General features: G+C 40.1%; 1 protein-coding gene across 3 annotated transcripts in view; it reads left to right on the top strand.

The window, feature by feature from the left end:
* PTPRR (protein tyrosine phosphatase receptor type R) overlaps window positions 1-23,440 on the top strand; it is a 142,341-nt gene that overhangs the window by 103,056 nt on the left and 15,845 nt on the right. For all 3 annotated transcript variants that reach the window (XM_032106739.1, XM_032106740.1, XM_032106742.1), the window contains 4 exons: window positions 8,244-8,430; window positions 13,920-14,004; window positions 19,851-19,930; window positions 22,002-22,139. In XM_032106739.1, the coding sequence (XP_031962630.1) occupies window positions 8,244-8,430; window positions 13,920-14,004; window positions 19,851-19,930; window positions 22,002-22,139 (490 nt within the window). The remainder of the gene's footprint in view (window positions 1-8,243; window positions 8,431-13,919; window positions 14,005-19,850; window positions 19,931-22,001; window positions 22,140-23,440) is intronic.

A 23,440-nucleotide genomic window follows, 5' to 3' on the forward strand; every position in this document is an offset into this window, starting at 1 on the left:
AGGCTGTTTAAGCTTTGCATTTTTGAACAGTCAGTTCCCGTAGCTGAGCAGCATTGCCTTATCGAGGGCAGAACAGGAGTGAATTGGCAGAACATTAGAAGGCCTGATTAAAAGAGGGAAAGTTGAAACTACACTCATGTCAGCTGTTTTCCTCTACAGGATATTGAGCCATTCCTGTCCTAACCAGATACTGATTGCTTAAAACTTAATCCAGAAGTACTTGTCAAAACCGTTTCCTCAGCTCATTTTGACCTGCTGAGCTGTGAGTAGATCCTGAGAATTGTTTGCAACTTAGCGCTGGATGTATTGGCCTGCACTCGCTCATGGCTGTGGGAACAAGATCAGACCCTCCGGAGAGAACATGAAATGCCTCCAGTTTTCAAAAAAGCTGTTTAAACTTCATCACTGAGGCTCCAGATCAGTTTCTGTGGACTCAGAGAGTAATAGAACATGCTGCCAGGTGATTTTTTGTAGCTGGGAGGCCATAGATGATTGGAAGACTTGCCTCACAGCAGCCATATATTCCTCTTCTTCTTTCAGTAGGTACACAGCTTACTGTCATCATTTCCAGACCCCTTCCTCAGAGTCAGAAAGCATCAGTGTTTTGAGTGACAAATAAATAGAGAAAAATAAAAATACAACACTGGAATAACTGTGAGGAGAGCTGTGTGACAGAGCAAACATGACCAGAAATAGCAGATATTCTTCCCAAGAAGATGCATACTTCATACTATTGCCTTTCTTAGAGTCCTGAGCTTAAATATATTCCATCTATGGCTTTCAGGTGATAGGTATTAGCTTCAGTGTTATATCCAATTAGCCTCTGTAAATGAGGTCTTTGGTTTGGTGAGATGGGGCTGCTCACACCAATGGCTACAGGATTTGTCTCAGGTGCAGATGTCTGCAAGCCAGAGTAGAAATTACATAAATACCAGTAATATTAACCACTTAATTGTTAAGCATGTTTGTGGAAAATTCAGCTAAAATCTACCTGTCTTTCCAGGATCTCCTCTCTGGAAAGGAAAAATCAGAGCTAGAGGAAAGTTTATCTGTGAGAGGAATAAGGTCTTGGAAATGAGGCCAGGAAGCCATAGGAAAAGAGAGATTTACTGTTCCCATGCGTAATGAGAAGTCAGTGGGTAGTTTCTGGTGGTTTAAGTAGCACTGGTGTGTCAGGGGATAGCAGGAGAGTGGGGAAGATCAAGTCTTGACCTACTGCACACCCAAGTGCTGAAGGTGGAACTAAGGTCCTGAATTTTTTATTTTCATGCATAATAAAGTAGCTGCAAAATAACCAAACATGAGCTGAGCAGAGCAGATCCTTCAAGGTATCAGGCTCTATCAATTTAGACTGGTCATAATGCAAAGTAAATTCTCTTTTGGCCTTGTTAGTTGGTTGATCTCAACTTCTGATTTTTGAGTACTTCAGTCTGGGGTGTGATACAGTTTTGGTTTGTTGAAAAGTGTGAATAACCTCAGGTCAGAGTGGTTCCTAAAAGCCACAGCTCTTGTTCAAGTGAAACTCTCAGAAGTGTTAGCAGGTAAAGCAGAGAGCATTTGGGAGACTGAGTTTTCACTGTGGGTCTGCCAAGCATGGCATCTGTATATTAGTGCTTCTTAGGGCACCTGGGAGTGTAAAAATTAAAAGTACAGTATGTGCAATAAATACCGTGTGCAAATATTTATGTGTTAGGATGACATTCACATACTTACCTAACGATTTTTAATTCATCATTTTCTCAAACTAATACTGATGATATTGATTAACCTTTGTGGAAAGTAAGAGTAAATAGCAAGATAATTACATTAATGGGTATTGCATACTATCAGAACTCATGGGGTTTTCTATCAGAATATTCTGTAATATGTGCTGCAGCACAACAGAAAACTGAAACTTATGAGCTCTACATTTCCAAGAAAAGAATGTAGATGTAAGAAAAAAATATATCTTCATATTTTAAATTGGGATGGTCAATAATGGATTTTTATTGTATTCTTAGACTCATTTGAGATAGTTTGCTGATGCTCAGAAGAAAATCAAGAGATTATCACACCCATTAATGTAACCATACTCTCATCCAGCCCTACTTTCCCAAGATGTCCAGTAGTATCAGCAGCACATGGTGGATATATATTTCAGGATACCAAGTATAGAGCAAGAATCTTATTTATGCACTTTTGAAAAATATAGAAATTGTTCTTATGCATTAGAAACAACTATTTAACAGTACTGTGAATGTTACTTTAAAACTTATCAAAGTATATCTTGCTTCAAATGAGAGTAATCTCTTAACCTTCTCAGGACTGTCTGTAATGGATATTATAGATCTTCATTTGTGAAGAAATGTCTCAGTTGTTTATTAGATGACCCATATTACTATTTGCCCAAGGCAGGAAGAAAACAGCAATATCTTCAGTCATTTGAAAAGATTATTTTAACCTTTCTGTACTCCTGCTTTTCTACTTTTCCTTTTTCCAGCACTGATTTTTCTTGATGAAGCCACAGTTTCCTATTTTTATTTATTTTCTATTGGTATTGAGGATTAATAACAATACTAAGTCCTTTTCTAATTTACTGTACTTTTCACATTCTACTAGAGTTTTACATATCACATTAGTTCATCTACATGACCATGTTTTCTCTTAGCTATTTTGCTAAAAGCAGAAAGAAAGCTGAGACCTGTATTTTTTCCATTGTTCTTTTTTCCAAACATACTTTTTTTCCCTTTGAATTGCTCTACTGAAACATAAAACTAGATATGCAAGTGAAGTCTGGCAGCAGTAAGGGAGTAAGTGCTGGGAAGCATGTGCCTAGTTGTGCTCTCCCAGTGCAATTATAGCAGAGCAAACCACCTTCATTCAGTGCATTTGCTAACGAGATGGACCCGCAAGGTGAGAGACTCAGGACCCATGTTTAGGCCTAATCTGTGAGCACCAGAGAAAGAAAAGGCACGGGGCAACTGTGGTGATTTCCCTTCAGTAAAACCCAGGGAGAGTAGCCCTGTGTAGTGTTCCCTGGTACAAGCAGCATCTGAGGACCCGAAGCAAACTCTCTCCCCAGCAACTGCATCCAGCTCCACTCTTCATGCTAATTATTGACTTTCTTCCACCCACATGCCTGACCCAGCTCCCTCCTGAGCTGCACAGCAGCTCGGCTGGGGGACGGAGGACCGATGGCACAGGAGGAAGCACCTCCCGTGTCCGTAGTTCTGAGGTCAGAGGGCAGTGACTCCTAGAGGGCAGCAGCCATCACCGCTGCTTCCAAAACCACTAGAGAGAATGAGAGGCCGGGGCTCAGGAATCTGGGTGTTGCATTTTCCAGGAGTGCTGAATAAACATGGGAATGTGTATTTAAAGAAATTACTCAACTTAAATAAACAACTGGGAAAACGTGTCAGGCAATTGGATTTTCATAATCAACATCTATGGCTTAATTTTAGGGTCAGGGAAGACCTGGAAATTACCTCAGTAATGATTAATAGGGCCTTAGTAACCTGGTGGCCCTCCAACGTGGACAGGTGGAGCTTCCTTTCAACACTTTTCAAACAAACATTCCTTTTAAAATTTTTATTTTATCATGCCTTGTAATAAAATCTGCTTCTATAAATGTATTATTTAAAATACTCCAGTGAATTCTTGTCAGTGGACTTGTTCCTATTATCCAACTGAAAAGAGACCTGCGAGTATGTTAGTAAGACCCCCCTCTGGGATTCCAGACAATACACAGACACAAGTGGTTTCCTGATTGCACTATTCACGTACCAGTGATGAGGTGGCTGTCCCAGCTGGTGGAACTTCATAAGAGTTAGTCTCCTGACAATTTTAATATAATGTTGTCATGAATGTTTACAATTCCTCAGATTCCTCACATGGTGCTCTTCCCCATCAAGACACAACCTCGAGAGGATGCTGGGGTAGGTGTATCATAACAAAATCTTCCCTTATTTGGCCCAGACTATTCACATAGGGGACATAAAGAATATAAAGTTATTTAAAAGGTAAAAAAAGCTTGGCCAGGGGAAATAAGGGAAGACCCATGTGTATGGTTCCCTTACTCTAATTTGAGGTGGAAAAATAACAGTCAGGAGATAAATATATATCTATGTATATATATATATTTGTGTGTTTATCTCCAAGTAAAATAAGCTGTCAGACTTGAAGTGTCTTTGGCCTGATTGCGATTTCCTTATTCAAAACCTAACGTAGGCAAGGGATAGTTACCAAACATGGGCTTTGTTTTAGGTGGTACCTCCTTACTGCTCTGTGGCCAGCCTTGTGCAGTCCCTCCTAGTAAGATTGGAAAAGGTGAGCTCAACAGGTAACCTCTTTCCATCCAGGTAGTAAAAGAGAATTCTTGCTTTCTATTCTTCAACAGAGAGTGAAGAATTTAACTATTAAAGGAACATAGAGAATCCAGAGAGTCTAGAGGAAGACCTGAGACTATAAGCATCTTCTATTAGAACATACAAACACATGGTGGTTCAGGCTCTCCCTCATCTTCTAATGCAATACGTTCTGTTTTCAGCCCTATTCCTCAGCATAAAGAATGCAATAAAGAAGTATGTGTGATTAACACTAATACTGGTTATAGCATTTCTAAAGTATGTAAACATTATTTTAAAAATTTTATTAATTGAAGAATACTACTTCAAAAGGGTTTTTCGAGATCCCCATATTTATGGAAGAATTACCTTTAGAACTCTGATCCACTATATGTCCTCTTATGAACTTCTAAGAAGATTGCTCTATATTCAGTTTTTATTCAATGTGTACCTTTTAATGTATTAGATGTGCATCTAAGAACTGGTTCTTCTTTCCAGAGTAAGTAAGATCCTCAAGACCAGTGTTCATCAATAATCCCCATAAATGGTAAAAGCTGTAAACTCACAGTTATAATTAGATCAGGTATATTTTTTTGTTGTTGTTAAAAAGGAAATCGCCCTGTTGCCAAGACTGTCAGTTATAACAATGTAAAAGCCAAAGAAAATATTAACATTTTCACTGTACTTTGTTGCTGGACAATGGGAATACTTTTCCTCTATATTAGGAAATCCCAGTAGGCTCTCCCAGAAGTATGTCTGGATCTAAATTGCTACCCATTTCTCAACCAAAGGTAGCCTAAACAGATTTGGAGGGATTCATTGCACAGCTCTTCTGTGGATTTCTGGATGGTTTTCAAAAGATTGGATTTGCAATATATGCACTCAGAGCCACCTGTTTGAGGGACTGCCTTTTTCCATGGAATAAATTGCTAGGCACGGTCAGAAAAGGTGCTTGCGCAGGAGGGGTTTTGTGACAGAAAGGTCTAACAGGATGTTTTCCTTGAGCAGTGGTGTGAAGCTGGGAACTGATTTCCCCCCACAGGCTGGAGCAGTCCCCAGGGAAATGCATGGGCATGTGAGCCAGCACCCTCCTGCGGGGTCCATCTGAGAGCAGCCACTATGGTGTGCCCACTTCCCAGACTGTAACAGCTCTGGATTTGGGTGTGAATGCTGGTACTGCTGCCTGGGGTTCCAGTACCATGCAGGCTGTGCCACGAGGCACAGAGCACTACTGGTAGTCTGTGCATGTACCACTTACCCTCATTTTTTGCTCAGGATGCTACTTCACTTCAGCCTACCTTCTAGCAAAATCAGCAGAATCATATCCCACCCACTTCCCTGTGCCAACAGAAATTGTCCCCATCTACCCCTGGAGGCAGCCAGACACCCACTGCTGACTCACTGTTACCATCTGCAGGCCTGGGCAGCAAAGCTCTTGCTGCCGCCCACCCATCACCTAAGCTGAAATAGGCTTGTGAACAAAATGGCACAATGTGAGATTCACCTATTCCACCAGGTGGTCTTGTCTCTCGGACATTGTTGCTTTGAGCTTTGCTAAGTGACAGGTGAGTGTCTGAAGTAATTTTTATTCATGCAGACTGACATGATAGAAATCGCTTAATTTAAAATAAAATCATTGAAGCATTTGCTGATGTGTATGAGGTTCAACGAGGTGAAGTGCCAGGTCCTGCACTTGTGTCACAAGAAACCTGTGCAGCTCCACAGGCTGGGGCAAAGTGGCTGGAAGCTGCGCAGCAGAAAAGGACCTGGGGATGCTGGTCAACAGGAGCTGAACATGATCCAGCATGTGCCCAGCTGGCCAAGAAGGTCAGTGGTGTCCTGGCCTGTGTCAGGAATAGTGTGGTCAGCAGGACCCCCTTCAATGACTGACTCCCTTCACTCAGCTCTGGTGAGGCCACACCTTGAGTGCTGTATCCAGTTTTGGGCGTCTCACTACAAGAAGGACATTGAGGTGCTGGAGCATGTTCAGAGAAGGGCAATGGAGCTGGGGAAGGAGCACTAGTCCTGTGAAAGGCTGAGGGAGCTGAGGATCTTTAGCCTGGAGAAAAGGAGACTCAGAGGACACCTTATTGTGCTCTATAACTGCCTGAAAGGAGGTCAACCTCTTCTCCCAAGCCATGAGCAACAGACAAGAGGAAATAGCTTCAAGCTGCGCCAGGGGAGACTCAGGGTGGAAGTTAGGAAGAATTTTTTCACTGAAAGGGTTGTCAAGAATTGGAACGGGCTGTCCAGGAAGGTGGTGGAGTCACTGTCCCTGAAAGTGTTTGAGAAACAATTGGACATGGCACTTAATGCTCTGGTTTAGTTGGCATGGTGGTGCTCAATCAAAGGTTGGACTCAGCAGTCTTAGAGATCTTTTCCAACCTTAATGATTCTGTGATTCTATAGAGGAAAGCATTCCCCCGATATTGGGGGGAATAGCACTTGCCTCACAGATACTATCAGATGATATCAGTACTATATTTATAATAATACATGGTATTACTGTAAAAGGGACAATTGTATCTTAACATCCAGTGTTCAGAGAGGTGTGCAGTCACACTCCTGCAGATGAGAAATGCACCCAACCAAGCAGAGTTTTAGTAGAAAAACTGGAAGCACTGGATAATGGATTATCCAGTAAATGGTTAATCATTGGCATATGTGATTTTACAAATGGGCAAGGCGTAGAGTTGTGTACTGATCTGGCAGGATGACTATTAGGAGAGACTTGAGACAATCTTATGTTACCTTTGTGTATATCCAAGCATGATAGAGTAACTAAGACTTCAAAGAACTTCCCTGTAAGCACCCCTTAATGGAGAGACAATAATGTGCAGAGGTAGGAATCAAACTGGTGTTCTCATATCTCTGTATGTGCACAGCTGCTTGGTAAATGTTAACTGAGATGGGCATCTGTAGTCCAGTTCAGCAAGCTGAATCTGTCAGTCTAGTACTGATTGCTGCTTAGTAAACACAAAAACTTTGATAGATGCCTATAAATTTGTGTTTAGTCATCACAATTTGCAGAGCATGGATTTTTTGCAATCAATATGGCTAAAAAGTCGAGTAGATAATACTTGATTGATGGGTTGAAAATATGAAAAAAGCCAGTTTTCTTAAGTGTTGTTTTGAGAAAGCCCCAAAAAGAATAGGGCTCATACTAAACCCACACAAGTGTAGTCTATTTGTATTTTCATGGTTCAAAGTTGTCATTGAATCCAACTTTATTTTCCTGTAGAAATGGAAATGTTATGAATTTGATTGTCCTGCAAGAGCTGTTTGGCATTTCCAAACAGCCCCTTTTAAGTCTGTGACCATTCCTTCTCCTCAGACACAGATCATTCATTGTGGTTTAGTGCCTCTCCCTTCCCTTCTACCTAACATGAGACATTGTCTACTGTCTTGGTAGTCACAATGTTTACACTGCCTTTCATTAATTTCTGCTGCTTTTGTCAATTTTTCTCGCTACATTATGTATATTTAGTTTCAATAAATTCTTAAACATGCACCTAACTTAACTATGAATTTATTTCATGTTGTTATGTGTATCAGTTAGAAATATATCCCCTGGGTTTTTTCTGTGAAATATTTCTTCCTTACCAAGATACCACTTTGACATTCATAACAATAAAGTAGCATATAGGGAGCTGTTTCTGCTTCTGAAAATAATTCATATAGTTGCCCCCTAGCACACTTTTTTTGCAGCATCAGTTGTTAGATTGAAGAATTAGGATGTACGTGGTTTTCTGTCCCCTCAGTGCTACCGGTGAAACCAGTCTTGCAGTCTTTGCATGCCCAAATCCATTAGTGACTATAGAAAAAGTCAGGGCGCATAAATAACTCAGGATCAGCTTCATGAGCGTGGGATTTGCAGTAACACAGGTCTCATATAACGGTTTTAATTATTTTCTAATGCAGACGAGGATCCAATGTCTCACTGACTTTGGATATGAGCAGCTTGGGAAGTGTTGAACCTTTCGTCACTGTGCCAACCCCAAGAGAAAAAGTAGCGATGGAATACCTGCAGTCAGCTGGCCGCGTCCTGACACGGCAGCAGCTTCGAGACGCAGTTGCATGTTCTCATTTACTCCAAACAGAATTCATGGTGAGTTCAACAACATGCTTGAAATGAGGATTTTTGACATAAGTGGCAAAACAGAAACTGTGGGGGAAAAATAATCAGGCAACACTTCAATGTCAAGGTGCAAATAATTTCCAAAGGGCACATTAAATAGTTTCAAGGTGGTGTTTTATGTTTGTACACTAAAGACAGATAAGTCAGTCATGGATAATACAGATTCCTCTTGGTTTGAAGTCCCATCATAGATGGGCTAAGTGTTATAATAGAGCTACAGTGCAAACAGTCAGAACGGTAACACTGTGACAGTTTCAAAGGCATCAAAAAGGCTATGATGACAGAAAACATAGTAATAATTGGAGATTTTGTTTATTCCCATGTAAACACCATGTATGTTTGCAATTTGAGCACTAAATTTTTAGTCACCGTAAATTATTTTTTGGAGCAAATAGGGACACCCACAGTCGCTATCCAAAAGGGACTTATGTCCCGAGGTCCAAAATATCTTTAACAAGCATGGCATACAGCAGCCTAATATACTCAAGACAAAAACCCCTGAAGTGTTTTATTAGTGTATTTATTAGTAAAAGAGGTAATAATCTAAAATGAAGAAAGTGGCCAGGTGGAAAAAAGAGCAGAAAAACTCAATCAGGGAAAACAAATTACAACACATTACTTTAAGAAGACCTGAAAAAGTCTGATCTTGCAAAACCCTCAGATGAAAGAAGCTATCAGAAAAAAGGAGACACTTTTTACAAGGGAGATAGAAAAGAGCATAAACTGATGCCACTTGAATGTGAAAACTGAGTAAGGCAGGGCAAAAATGGTCTTGAATTTTAAAAAAATCATAACTTCATTTTTAAACAGATCAACAGCATGAAGCTTACCAAAGAGTGCAAGAATCAATTGATGATCAAAATGGTAGAAAAGTGATTTGGGGAAGTTGAACCAAGAGGTGAGAAGTGACTCCATTATTTGCATCTGCATTGACCCTAGAAGAACTTAGGAAATTTCCTGCATCCATTGCAGGGATAGGTTCAAGCAGATCATAGAGGTTCTATCTGATATTGAAGCATTAGTGGAAGGGATTCTATAACAAAGCAATAAAATTAATAAAAGTAAGCTAGTAGTCATCCAGGAATCCTAAAGGAGTCCATGTATGCACTTACTGATGTATTAACTGGAGAGGTGTAATGTAGCAGTTGTACTTCAGCAGCTGGGGAATCAGAGGGCCAGAGGTAACAGTTTTTCGGAAGGGTTCCAGAACTGATTCAGAGAAACTGCATATCGAGAAATCTGATATCTAAATCAGAGAAACTGGAAGGAATTAAAATTAACATGCCAGAGCATGTGATCCCTTGGGTTTCATTTTGTTTCCAATTAGTGCATATGAATCAATAGAAAATGGATGCCATCTTACTCTAAAAATAGCTTTTCATTATGAATAATTGCATCGTATGATGCAGTCCTTTTATTTACCTGTAAAATCCAAGGTTTATAGTAAAAGTCATTTGCTTAAGAAAAGTAAGTCCCTCAATTCTTCTACCAAAAAGTGGACAGACAGTGTACACAGGAAAAATTACAATCATCCAACATACTTTTATCACCAGTTATGCCATAAGTTCTCCACCATTCTGCTGCTTAGGCAGGAAAGTCAGAAGAAATAACTTCATCATACTTAAACCCCCTATGTTAGGAGACAGTTTGTACAGACAGATTGGCACCTCATAGAATCCTGTTTACCCAAATTGTCTCACACAGCAGTTATGCACATCTTGGGGGAGACAGAATCACATTTTATTTGTCCCTCAGGGGGGCACAACATGGCTTTGGCCATTCAGTGTTTCCACAGAATTTTATTGAAAAGGTCATGACTTGTCTATTCTGTTTTTAAACCATTTTTTAAAATGTGGTTTAAGATGGAGCTGTTGAACAGTATCTGTTTACTGTATTCCTTCATACAGATAACAGCTCAAGTAGGAACTTGAGGCATGCAAAGAACGCAGTATGTAACCCTCACGCATTGTGCTCACACAGCTCATTTTAACTAGCTAAAGAAATACAGTAAGGCAGGGTTCTGGAGACTAGTATTATTAGTTCTCATGAAAAATTTCCAAATGTGAAAAAAGTGGAGAAATGTTTAAAGTTTTCAGTGGAAAACTAAAACATGAGCAGTTTCAGGTTATTTTTAGTTCTTCAATTTTTTTTCATGAACAATTAAAGGGACATTACTTATTGTTACTATAAAAGGCTTTAAATTACCATAAAAATATATTTCCATAATATTTATTAAGATTTTTCTTCTTTTTTTTTTAATAATGCTACAAAAATATTGGGTATATCCGGTTGGGAGAATATACTTGATTTGGAAGGAGGAAGAAACATAATTTGCCCAGCATATATGTTTTCTTTAGTGGCCTGAGTTGCTACTCTTCAAGGGACACAATATCTGAAGTTCGTGACAGAAGATAAAATTCATTATTCCCAAAACACTCAAATGCCAAGAAATACAGTTCCTGAATGGGAAAGTGCCAGCTCATTAAATCTATAAAATTAGGTCCTCATAAAAATAGAGGCATGGGTATAATGACTACCTGCCTGAATTTTCCTAAATTTTGCCACATTTTCTTGAATGCCTTCAGAGATTCAAATCATACCTCTTCAAGTGTATGAACAGCATTTAAAACCTAATGTGAACCAGAATAGCTGTCATTAGAAGGTATCACTCAGAGAGGGAAACCAGCCCATGAACAACATGCATATGCATCTATAATTGCATGCAAGTGACTGAGCACATGAATGTGTGCAGTTTATACATTATTTGCAAATATTTAATTAAATATATATGTTTAATAAAAAAACTATATATATATATATTGCCTATACAGCTACAGAGTTTGTATGCTAATTTGCACATGTTCCTGCTGTTTGCAGTCTGCTGAGCTTATTTGCTCCCCTGTTAGCAGGAATGTTATCCCCATATTATCCTGATTTTTTTTTTTCTGGAATAATCTCTTTTTTCTCACAGCCAGTTTCAGAATAAATGACTTGCCTGTGGCTGTGATCCACGGTGTATTGTCAGATTTCTGTCTGTGCCCTTGGACTCACAAGTACTTACTACTGGGAGGAGACCACTGATTAGAAAGTGTTTACAGGATGTAAGTGATTAATGTTATTAATGGTCCTTGTTGGCCCAGAGAAATGTGTTTCTGTTTTCAACTTGGTGGCATTTTTGCATCTGTCAGTAAGTAACTCACCAAATGATGAACTGTTTAAAAATTTCAGCAGGCATAGTGCGGGAGACAGCCAGGCGCCTGGAAGACCCTCACCAACCACCATCACTTGGGCAGGCAGAGGACTGTTCCTCACACATCTTTTTCCAGTCTCTGTAGATGACAGACCTAGATCACATTAGGCACAGGCTTAGTGTCTTGCTCTCTCTCACTTGGTGCATAGTTTAGCATGGAAGCGTTTCAGAGGCCATGTACTGGTGGTGTTTGTACTAAGCCGGAACTGAGCTAGAGAAGCTCTAGGTCGGCTGGTTGGAACAATTTGGAGCCCAGGGGCCAAGGGTAGGAGTCTCACAGAGGTCACCATTGGGAAGTGGTAGAAGTCAGAGGCAAATATGAGGAGGGTGTGGGAGCTCATTTTGTAGTTTGTGGATGAGGAAGCAGCATTAGATGCAGGACAGAGGTGAGATGGTTTGACCTGAGGTAGCAGGGATGAGGTTTATGCAAGAATGAAGTCTTAGAAGTGAGAAGATCCTGAGCTTAGGACAGCCATCATATGGATGGAAGTAGAGTGATCTGAAAAAGGATTGGGTGAAGTACCTGCAAGGAAGGCGTATCTTAGCAGCATCACTTTGGCTGGCCTGACACAGCAAGCCATTATTTTGAGGAGCCAGCTGAAGACCAAGAAGAGATCAAGGAAGAAACTGAGTGAGGGAGAGGGGAAGAATAAAGAAGGTCCATGAAATGCACGGGCATAAGGCAGAGAAGGTAGAGAAATAAAAATCAACACAGATGCAGCCTCACATAGTAAGATGGTCAGAAGCCAAGTTGGGAAGTGGAAACGAATTACAGCATTTCATTATGAACCAGCTAAATTTTACTTAACTTTGCCATCTCTTCAAGCAATAAGGTGAGAGGGTAGCTTCCCCTGCTTGGTGAATCCATGGAAAAATCTGCTATTGGGTGCATGCTTGACAAGCTGTTAGAGGCCTCATCCCTGTTCCTTTAAAGAAACCCTGCAGAGGTCAGTCATGCTGGGCAGGACCAGGGCTTGGGTCTGAAGGACACTGACCATGCATTTCTTCTGTGCCAAAGTACTGGGCAGGCCTGCACCTCTAGAGTAGAAACCAACTCATTTTGAAGGAAAATCCTTAAGTAAATTTTCCAGTGATGCAAGCCAACGGATCTTCCTCATGTTCCTACGTGTCTCTAAGAGACGATTACTTAATATGCGACTTTCTCTTAGGCCAAATGTCCCAGGCTAGCATGAAGTTTCCAAGTCTCTAGTTATGACTGTTCTTTTAAGTAGAAGTATTAATTTACTGAAGATCAAATTCCAGCTTACTCTAAGATAATTTAAATAATGGTGGCCAAAAAAAAATTCAGCATAACAATGAAGATTTGAGTAAACTGAAGCATTTTTAATGTGATTTCGTAGATTATTTTAGTTGGTAAAACATCCCCCACAATCATGAAAAAAACACTACATGTTTCATCCTGCCATTTTAAAAGGGTTGGTTTTATTCAACTGTAAAAACATTATTTCAGGACTTTGAAATCAAAATTATTCTTACCCTCCCTTAAGCCAAGTTAAACATTTTGTTCAATGCAAAATTTGTGGATTTTTACTTTTCATGCTGACAAACAACTTGAAAAACAGTAATTTTATGAGGAGTTTATTATTTGTATATTTTTGAAACTTAAAGGAAACTGTCACATTAGTTACACACATCTGCAATGTAAATCAGTCACTAAAAGATCAAAATGAGAAGCAAAAGAAATAGCTTCAGATTTTTATTACTTTTCAGTCATTGAATGCAAAAGACTAAGTCATTCTAGTAGTTTAAATAAAAGGCAAGTGAGGTCTTTGAATTTCATTGTTAAGGGCTTAGCACAAAATTTTTTAGAAGTTTGCCATATATTAATATTTAATTATTTTTAAAGTTCCTCCCCCAGTTATGTAAAGTATTGCTCTTTTTTGCCACAGTACTGTACTTTTGAACTCCACTTTTCTGGAACTATAGGGCATTTTAACCTTGGTCCTAATCCCATAAAAACTTTCTTTTTAATAATTCGTCAGAAGTGTTCCTTGGAAGTCACCCCTTCGATATGCAAGTCCCTGTGTTTATTAAAGGAAGGGTGTTGATAAGCTTGAGGTGGGAACCACTTTTTTCTTAATAACTTTGATGTTAAAAGACAGTTGTGTAACAGCAGATGGCCTTCTGGTGATAATTTCCTGCATGGCTCCTTTGGAAACATCGGTCTGATTTAATTTATTTTTTATAGGAAATACCAATGAATTTTGTGGATCCCAAAGAAATTGACATCCCGAGTCATGGAACTAAAAACCGCTATAAAACAATTTTGCCAAGTAAGTGAGTTAGCCCTTGGTTTCCTACTATGACATTTAGTCCTGCTTTGAGAACATATTGCTGTGAAAATCTAGCTATCTTTATATTTGCTTGATGTGTACCCATTCATACTTGTATTTATAATCCATGTAGAAAGATAACAGAAGCCCAGTGCTGTAGGACTGGCAAATGCAGAATCTCACTGGATGCCTTAGTAGGTACACAGGTTGGCAGCATCCCAGCCACATACTGAAGGGCAGCCTGGACTCATGCTGATTTTCTCTGAAAGGCAGCTCAGGCAGATGGGGAGAGTGAGGTCTGCCATGCCTTGCGGTAGCTCCTTATCACAGCCCAAACCATCTTGCAGTCACTGAGTTCCCTCTGGTTGGGTCAAGAAAACTTGGAACTAAAAAAACACAGACTTACAAAAAGCAAGTACAACCTATCTTGTCTTGTAGTGGGCTTCCATCTTTAAAGGTCCTCTGTTGATTGCTTTTTTTCTTCTCCATGCGCTAAACTGCCTTTGCAGAAATCTGTTTACATTCCTGACACAGTGCTGCCTCTTCATTGCTCTAAACTTGTTACTGCCTTGCTGTACTGCTTCCATATTTTCATTGGCCCAAATTCATATACAATTGCTTTGTTATAATTGGAAGTGATTGAAAACTTTTCAGTGGAATAGTTTTCCTTCAAAATACATGTTTCTCTGAAGTGCAGCTGTTTTCATAACATTTGTTGGTGGATAATGAGATATTCCATTTCTCTTTTATTAAATGTTTTGTTTTGTGTTCTGTTTCATACTAGGTTGCAGAAGTTTTAACGTTACGCTAAATATAGACATGAACAGTTGAGTTTTTATAATCTTTGACATCACCAAAGTGAAAAAGTTTAGTGATTCAAAATGTTACAGAACATTCCCACAAAAAAACGTAAATCCTTTGCTTAGGTTTGGAATGAAGAATACTTTTAAAATGACAGCATAATCCTATCAACTAGAAATTTGTTTTCTAAACATCTCTAGAATATCCTTGTGGGCGTATGTTAGATGTTAGTTGTTCAAATTCACACATCTTAAATTATGAGATTTCTCTCACCAAATCTGAAAGCATTATAATTTGTTCACATCACACCTAGGCCTTGCAGTCAAACTAATGAAAACCGATGGCCTTCAGCCTCTAGATTAATCTCAGAAATGTGATATGTAGCTGGGAAAGAAGCTTGTGTGGAGTCCTTGCTTCTCTTCTGCCTCCAGTAAAATTTTCATTGTGTTCAAGGTTAGTTCATCTCTTGCAACCAATAGCTGTGTGCTTGTGAATACAGTAGAAAAATGTTGAGGGGGATTAAAGACAGAATGTAACTGAATGCAAGTTAGATACCAAACAATCAGACAATTCAGCGTCCTTTAGAGTCTGGCGCAGTGTCAACAGGATGCACACGGAGGGTGAAATCCTGACCCCTTTGACGACAGCAGGACTTTTGCCATCAGCTGCAGTGGAGACAAGATATCACCAGCCCCCCTCTGCCTGACTGGCAGATTTTTGGAAGGAGTTCTCCCTTCCCATGGCATCTCCTGTCCAGGCTGCCCCAGCCGCCATCAGGTTTGCCTCCAGCAACGCCTTGCAAATGCAATGAGACCTGTTTCACTGTAGCATGTGTTTTGAATTGGGGCACAAAAGCTGGGCCATACTTGATGCTGATGAGCTTTGAGAACCAGTGTGCCTGTGTGTCTTCACTTCCCGTTAGCTGGGATGTGCCGCTAGCTCCACAGCACATTTTCAGTCCAAGCACACTGCTGCTGTGCACCACAGCTGCCCACTGACAGGCACTTTGTAACCGTCCTTGACAGAAATCACAAGGTCTGTTGAGTGTTAGCACCAGGCTTTTTCAAAGAAGATATTTTGAGGATTGAGGCACATGCTCATAATAAGTATTTGCACACCCCACACCCAGTCTGAGAGGCTTTGGAAATTATTTGAGTGATTAAATAGAACAGCTTTCCTGGTTTCCTGCTCAGATGGTATCAACCCACTGCTTTGTATACCCGCATCAGCTTTTCCATTCCCAGCACTGGGTGCGTCTCCTGAATCGGGGCACCTGTGATGACAAGTGACGTTGGAGCTGATGGATTATGTCCTAAAAATGCCCAGTCCTGCCAGCTCCACCCTTTATGCTGTGGTAGATATTCTCATTTTCTACGAGATAATTCTGTGACAAGGTGCATGAGGGCAGGTTTATATTAGCAGATACTACCCGGCCAGACACACTCATGTGAAATACAACTAATGCCTTTTGGAAATTATTCTATATGGAAAACTACAAAGTACAGGAGATGTTACATTTCTATGAAAGCAGTTGCAGTATAACATAGCCAACATTCTCATGCAATCACGAGGCTGATGCTTTAAGTTCTCTAAGTGTTATTTGCATTACAATAGTATTCTAATTTAACTACTGAGGGGCCAGTGTGGGATCAGAGGCAACTGGCTAAGCAGGTTCCTTAAGATCAGTGTTTCTCCATCCTTCCTCCGGACTGTGGCCCCACCCATAGCTCCTGTTAAACCCTGCTCTGTATCTTTAGCTGCATCCCCTCTGCCACCAGTCTACAGTATTTCTCACACCCTCTGTGCAGGTTTCCAATCCTGCACACAGATTTCCCAGTCTCTCACCACAGCCACTATCCTGTGGCAGAACAGCAGCCCTGCTGCTCATTCCTCATCCTCTTACTCTACATCTTCACCTTTGCCTGCTTGTCTCCTGCAGCCCCCACTACAAGTCCCTGCAGCAGGACCTCAGCTTCCTACTGTCTTCTCCTGTATCTCCCACTACTTCTTCAGCCTTCCATCTTTCCTACTTCCTGTCTCATTTTTCCATCTCAAACCAGAAGCAGAATTCCTGTGGTATTTCAGAGTATACATGGACTTTTGCTTACAAAGGAGCAAGTGGTTTAACACTATTCTGTGGGTATCTTTGTATGTGCAACACATCCATTAGTTTACCACTCCCTATCTCCCTCTGAAGACTAACCTCAAGTCAGAAGTCTGCATCGAAACACCCTGGGCAGAACAGCAGATTCACACTAACATGAAGATAGACAGCACCTAGAGGGTCAGACCCAGAAGTCCACAATCTGTTGCATGAAGTGCTTGGGCTAAAACTGGCTCTGACATTCCACTATAGGGGAAAGTTAAATTGTATGAACAAAGCACTTTATTATGAAAGCATATAAACAGATGCTGGAAAACCATTCTCTTGATGCTGAAATTTTTGAGCTCCCTTGCACTCCCCAGTCCTGACTACAAACAGTCATATTTGCTCCAGTTCTGCTCCCTAATGAAAGCACCAATGGAGTTCATGGAGTGAATGATCCTCCAGTATCCATGGCATGGTGGGAAGTTGTCCGGCACTGCTACTATATAACCCTGCTTGTTCCCTGCACCAGGCACTCTCATGGAGGCAAGTTACAGTCCCTTTAACACCCTCCTATTCCTCCAACGTGATAAATTCAGGACAACATTAATTTGTTAAAGATGGAGTTAGAAGCAGCATCTTCTACTCAACTGAGAGAACTATTCCAGACTTCCTAGATACCTGGAAAAAAACAGCAGTAATTTTGCCTCAGCTAAAACCATAGAAGACAAATTTTATTAGTAATTGTAAGTGCTTAGCAGCTCCGGTGCATTTTCAGATGCTTTACAGACATTGATGAATTCAACCTTGCAGTCAGCATCTGTCTTTCTGCTGTAGCTTCGGACTCTAAGACTTTGGCATCCTTGAGGATAAGATTATTACTTCCAAGGTATTTGTCATTCAGAAGGAAGCTAATGACTTCCATTTGTGTCTGATGATTGCCTAGTGGCTCTGGATCTTAAGCATTGCTCAGGTTTTCCTCATCTCAGAGCTCAGTTTACAGCACCTGCCTATTTCATAACTGATCATGACTGTTAATTTATAAAAGATTCCTGTTCGGAAGCAGTGTTTGTTTCATTGATTGGAGTTGGAAGGAGGTCTCAGAAATTGTGAAACTGATTTAGCTGCTCCCTAGTAACAGAGCGATTTATCTCAAGACATGGTAATTAAAACTGGATGTTGAGTCTGCTTGGAAGAGGTTTTTTAAGGTAGGGGTCAAGCGACACCAGAATCAGAGGTATTGTGTGAGCTAGAGGAAGCGGGTGTTTTTTCAAGGCCACGTAGCCTGAGGCATTTGTGGAAATGGCTAATAACCACTCTGTGCTGAAAAGGAATGAGAGGTTTCCTGTCCTCATATTGTTAAGGGGAAAAAAAGTTCTAAGTGAAAAAAGTTAGGAAAGCTAGTACAAAAAGATTTTAACACAAGTTAATTAGGGTTCATGTAGTGCTATTAACAACAGAAGACAAGACTTCCATGTGAAGACTTTGAAGTCATGCAGTCATTTGCATATTTTAAGAAACATACTTTCAAAACATCATCCTGGGTTCTACAAAGGCTCCACTCCTGTTCAAGGTGCTCCTGTGACCTCCAGTGGGAAAAGGACATAAAGCATGTTTGGGATCATCCCTCCCCTTCCTTTGGTTTGCCAAGGTTTTATCATGTTCTTAAGAACAGGATGAAAAGTCACAAAAGAAATCCAAAAGCGTCTCTGAAAATACTAGGTTTTGCTACAGCATAAGTATATATATCAGTTATATATTTCATATGTAAACACCAGGGCCACACACTAAATAGTGTTTACTTACCTCTTTCCAGCTCAGTGCCCATGTATGTATCTTTTAACACATTGCCTAGATTGCACTCAGCAAAGGAGCTACCCAGAGACTATGTCCAAACCAATAGGTGTCTGCATACTGTCAAAAAACCCCACTGATTATAACTGTTTAAGCCAATTGCCAGAAGAAAAGATTTTTTTCAGCATAGAAATATTTCTATATGATTTTTGTTAATGGTAGTATATTTTTTTCAGAAAAAATGTGAAGAAAGTCAAAGTGTGTCCATGGACAGCCCCCCTTGGGCATCTCATTCCCTGTCTGCTTCTCTCTTTCTGTTACATTGTATACTTGAGAATATACTGGCTTTAATTCCAAAATGGTATTACATGGGGGGTAGGGAGGGCGGGAGGGGGAGAGTGTCTCATCATCACAAATGAACAAGCAAAACCTTCCTTTCCAGGAGGGATTTAATAACCCCCGGCTCTTTACTCAACAGAACTGGCCCCCACTCCATTCTAGAGCATCCAAGACTGAAGGAAAGGAGAGTGTGAAGGAAAATGTTCTTGTATTTTGGCATTGTGTCTCCAGTCCAGTACACATGAATGGTCACAAATTGGTCAGATGAGGACACAGGGCTGAAAGGGAAGAATATGAATTACCTAGTCCAGCCCCTTACAGTGAACTTAAATTGGTATCAAACGCACATATTTTATTTCATCCCAGGCAAAGGAATCTTTTCTTAATTTAAATCCAACTGTCCAGTGTAGTCACTGAACACTACAGCTTCAGGCAAAAGTACCAAAGTCAAGTTCAAAGGACTTGGTGTAATTATGAACCATTGTACAATGGTACAACACAGGTTTCAGAGACAGTCTAGGCAGATCAGCTCGATAGGCAGCATGGGCAGGCTCGACCTAGTTGAGCATTGCCTGGGCCTGACAGTGTTGCTTCAGTGCCCACAGCTCACTGAGATGGTTCTGCACAGCTCAGCCTTGTGCAGCACAGGGGTGCCTTAGTTGCATGTCATGATCCTTTGCAGAGGGAAGAATTTGGTGCATAATTCTTTACTGCTTGACAACCCCAAATAACAGTAGGTTTTATCCTTCAGAAAGTCTTTGATTCTCTTTAGAAATCTTCTAACTATGGGTTTTCTTATTAATTTCCGTCTTCCTTGTGCTCTTAGATCCTCTAAGCAGAGTGTATTTGAAACCAAAAAATCCATCTGACTCCTTGAGTACCTACATAAATGCTAACTACATTAGGGTAAGTAAATGTACAGTCTTCATGTACTTTTGAGAAAATATTTTATTTGCCATGTGAGTAGCTGGCTTTGCCAAGTTGCCACTTATTTCATTCTTACCAGTCTTCATTGATAATTCCAAATCTTTCTGTCTACATATGTGTGATAGAAATAGTTTCATGAGCCATTTGTAACAAAGGCTACACAACCATGAATGTACAAAAATGGTTGTAACAAAAAAAAATTATCAAACAGTTTATAAAAACATTAAGAAGCACGTGCATTACTGTTTGTTTACTTTGGTATTTACTGTTTCATATTGACCTACTGCTTTATAATGAAGAAAAGAGGGTTACTTTTAACAGTGACAAATACCAGTATTTTCAATATACCAATTGATAGTCCTGAAATCAATAGTTAAGTAATTAAATAAATACTGTAACAGGTTTGGGAAAGGGAACATAGACAGATATATTAAATATACACATGTGCCCACAACACAGTCATTCACATTTTACTCCCTGTACTGGTCACATGACACAATGACTTCACCATCATGAGCCCTGTTGGAAAGCATTATTTCTAAGTGTCAGGTATGTTATAGTCCTTGATCACAGACACACACACCCACACACAGAAGCGTTCTTGAACTCATGACAGAGTATATGCTAAATAGACTACAAAGAAACTACTTCAGTCAGATTTTAGGAGTGTAGTCCTCTACCTGCAAAATTAAATGTTTTCTTCAGAGTTACTATCCAGACCCTCAGCTGGAATAAAAGTAATAGTGCAATGGCAATTTGGCCCCAGAACTATACAATGATGTTGCTTCTTTAATTAACAGTGCATTAATATGTATGTACACAGCACCATGCCCCTTAACCTGCCTCACTTTGCAACCTGTACTTTCAGCATTTCTTACGAAGACATCACCATGTAACTAAGCAGAGTGGTTCTATTTGGAGAGCAACTCTTCCATGAGTCAGACCATATGTTGAGTCCTCTGAGGTATCCCTTTTCCCTATACCACCACCCTTCAAGCCCACATATGGTGATTCCTCCTGCTGCTAACACCAGTTGAACTGTCAGCAACCCAGCAGTGAAATGAAATTTCACATTCATGTATACAAAATCCTTGGGCTTGCTGGGATCCTGACAGACCTGTCTTGGACAAAGTATGTTCAGGCAGATTGGTGAGTGGAAGGAGGACAGTTTGTGCCAGCTGAGGATTATCCCACTGGTTCATGCAACAAGTAACAGCTGTCAGGGAGAAAGGCACCCAAAAGGAAGACCCAAGGCTATAGGCTCCCACACCATCTCCAGCTGTTCCCCATTCACTCATTCCCTTCAGACATTGCTAGGCTCTCGCGTGCATTACTATTGGGCACCCTGTCACTGCACAAACTCATAACTTCTCCTTTTCACCCAAAAAATAAGAATGCAGTGTCCTGTTTTTCCCATTTTTTCTTGTCTTTCCCTCTCTTCTGCTTCCCCACTGTTTGCCTGACCTTCCTTTGACCTCCTACACGCTCGTGTGTTTTGGGACTCCCTATACTCCCTATATGTGTTGTCCCTCCTATAAAGCCTCATAAAGGCACTTCTACCATAGAAAGCATGTATAGCAGAGTCTTTGACTCCACAAGAAATCATGTATTTTAAAATTTTTTCCTGTCATGAATCTTTGTAGACAACGGTTTTATAGTTCTTATTTTCTCTTCTGTGGCTTGTTGACTATGAACTATTGGGTAAATCCTGCCGCAATTTAAATTATAGATTAAAGTACCACTGGATGAGGAAAGTCCCAATAACTTGAAGAATGGAATTAGCTAAAAGAAGCCAAATAAGCAGGGAAATTTGAGAGGAATTGTTGTATTCTTAGGACCATTTAAGTTCATCAAATCAGTTTCCAGAGAAAAAACTGTTCTACTGAAAAATTTCTGATCTGCTCTACTGTTAGTCATAACTTCTTTCAGTTCAAATATTTTTTTTAATTTCAGTTTAAGTTTTCTGCCCTTTCTGCTCTTTTATTCACCTGCAATATTGATTGATCACATGAATTTCAAGTAAATGCTTTTGTGTCTGTTTCTAAACCAGGGATATGGAGGTAAAGAGAAGGCTTTCATTGCAACTCAGGGACCCATGATTAATACCGTGAATGATTTCTGGCAGATGGTTTGGCAAGAAGACAGCCCTGTCATTGTTATGATCACAAAGCTGAAAGAAAAAAATGAGGTATGACAACTAGCCAAACTGAGAAGTTATTCCTATGGCTGCATGCTGTAGAAGGAACTTCAGAAGATATGGAAGGAGGCTAGCAGATAACTGGTTCTTAAATAAACTGTTAATAGGATATGTGAAAAATAATGAGAGGGTAGCCAAATACACCAAGTGCAATTGCGTAGCCATTATAAGTCATGATGTATAAAAAAAAAAAGACAAAAAGGAATTCCATTTTCCAGATCTGTGCTGTTGGGTTCATAACTTTTTAAGAAACACCTCATTTATCTGTTGGTCACCTCTGTACTTCTTTTTACTTTCTGGTATATAAAGACTAGATGGTTAATGTTATGATTAGCAGTTTCCTGACGTGGCTGAAGTTTGCACTTTGCTGTAATGTCAGGGATTTAATCCATTCCCAATGTTACAAATCTTCTGGACCCTCCCAGAAATACAGCTTGGGCTCCCAGATGTCAACACCACAGAGGAACTTAAGACAGAATGGAAATAATACTCTTTACCTTAGTATCAATTAGACTTGACAATTGCATTTTAGTGGCTAATGGCCAACTAACTGCCTGTTACACATTCCGTGACTTTTGCATCAATTCCAAACTATATCTTCAATAGCTTTATTTAATAATCCTGTGAATTTTTGTCAGGCTTTCCTTGATAGCGCCAGAATCCGTATTTCTGACTACCAAACATTTGGAACAAAAATCACTCTCCCATGCAGAAGGCCAACACAAAACCTGTTCTGGAAGACTGAATGTTAAAGAAGTGGTTTACAGGGCTTGTGGACAAGATAGAGTCAGAAATAAAGGAGATGGACTTTTTTCTTTGGTCCAAACTTAGTAACGATTCCCAACTCCAGGTAGGTGCCTCAATCAAGTCTCAGTACATTGCCATGTAAGCACCAGGGCTGTATTTCCCCTGCTACACTCACACCCCTGCTATTCAAACTCAGATGCATGATGGTAGAGCAACAGAGTTTATTCAGGCAAAGTTTCTAGTCTGAGTGATGAAAGGACCAAGAGTCTGAGTGCATTCCCCGGGCTCAAACTCACTGCTCCATTTAAATGTGCACTCAGTAGATATATTCTTCTTTCTTCTGCCCTTGACTGCTGCTTCACTGTTTCTCAGCATGAGTTTAGACTTCTAACATGTACTTAAAATCCAGGGGTTTTTAAGAAACTCTATGTGAAAAGTAGGTTGATCCTGTAAAATGTCCCAAGACATATTCCCAAACCAGATGCCATTTTGCACTAGACTGTTCAAAGAGGTGTTCAGAAGCCCACATTTAGAATTAATCATGA

Source organism: Corvus moneduloides, chromosome 4, assembly GCF_009650955.1.
Source record: "Corvus moneduloides isolate bCorMon1 chromosome 4, bCorMon1.pri, whole genome shotgun sequence".
In the NCBI taxonomy this organism is placed as follows: Eukaryota; Metazoa; Chordata; class Aves; order Passeriformes; family Corvidae; genus Corvus; species Corvus moneduloides.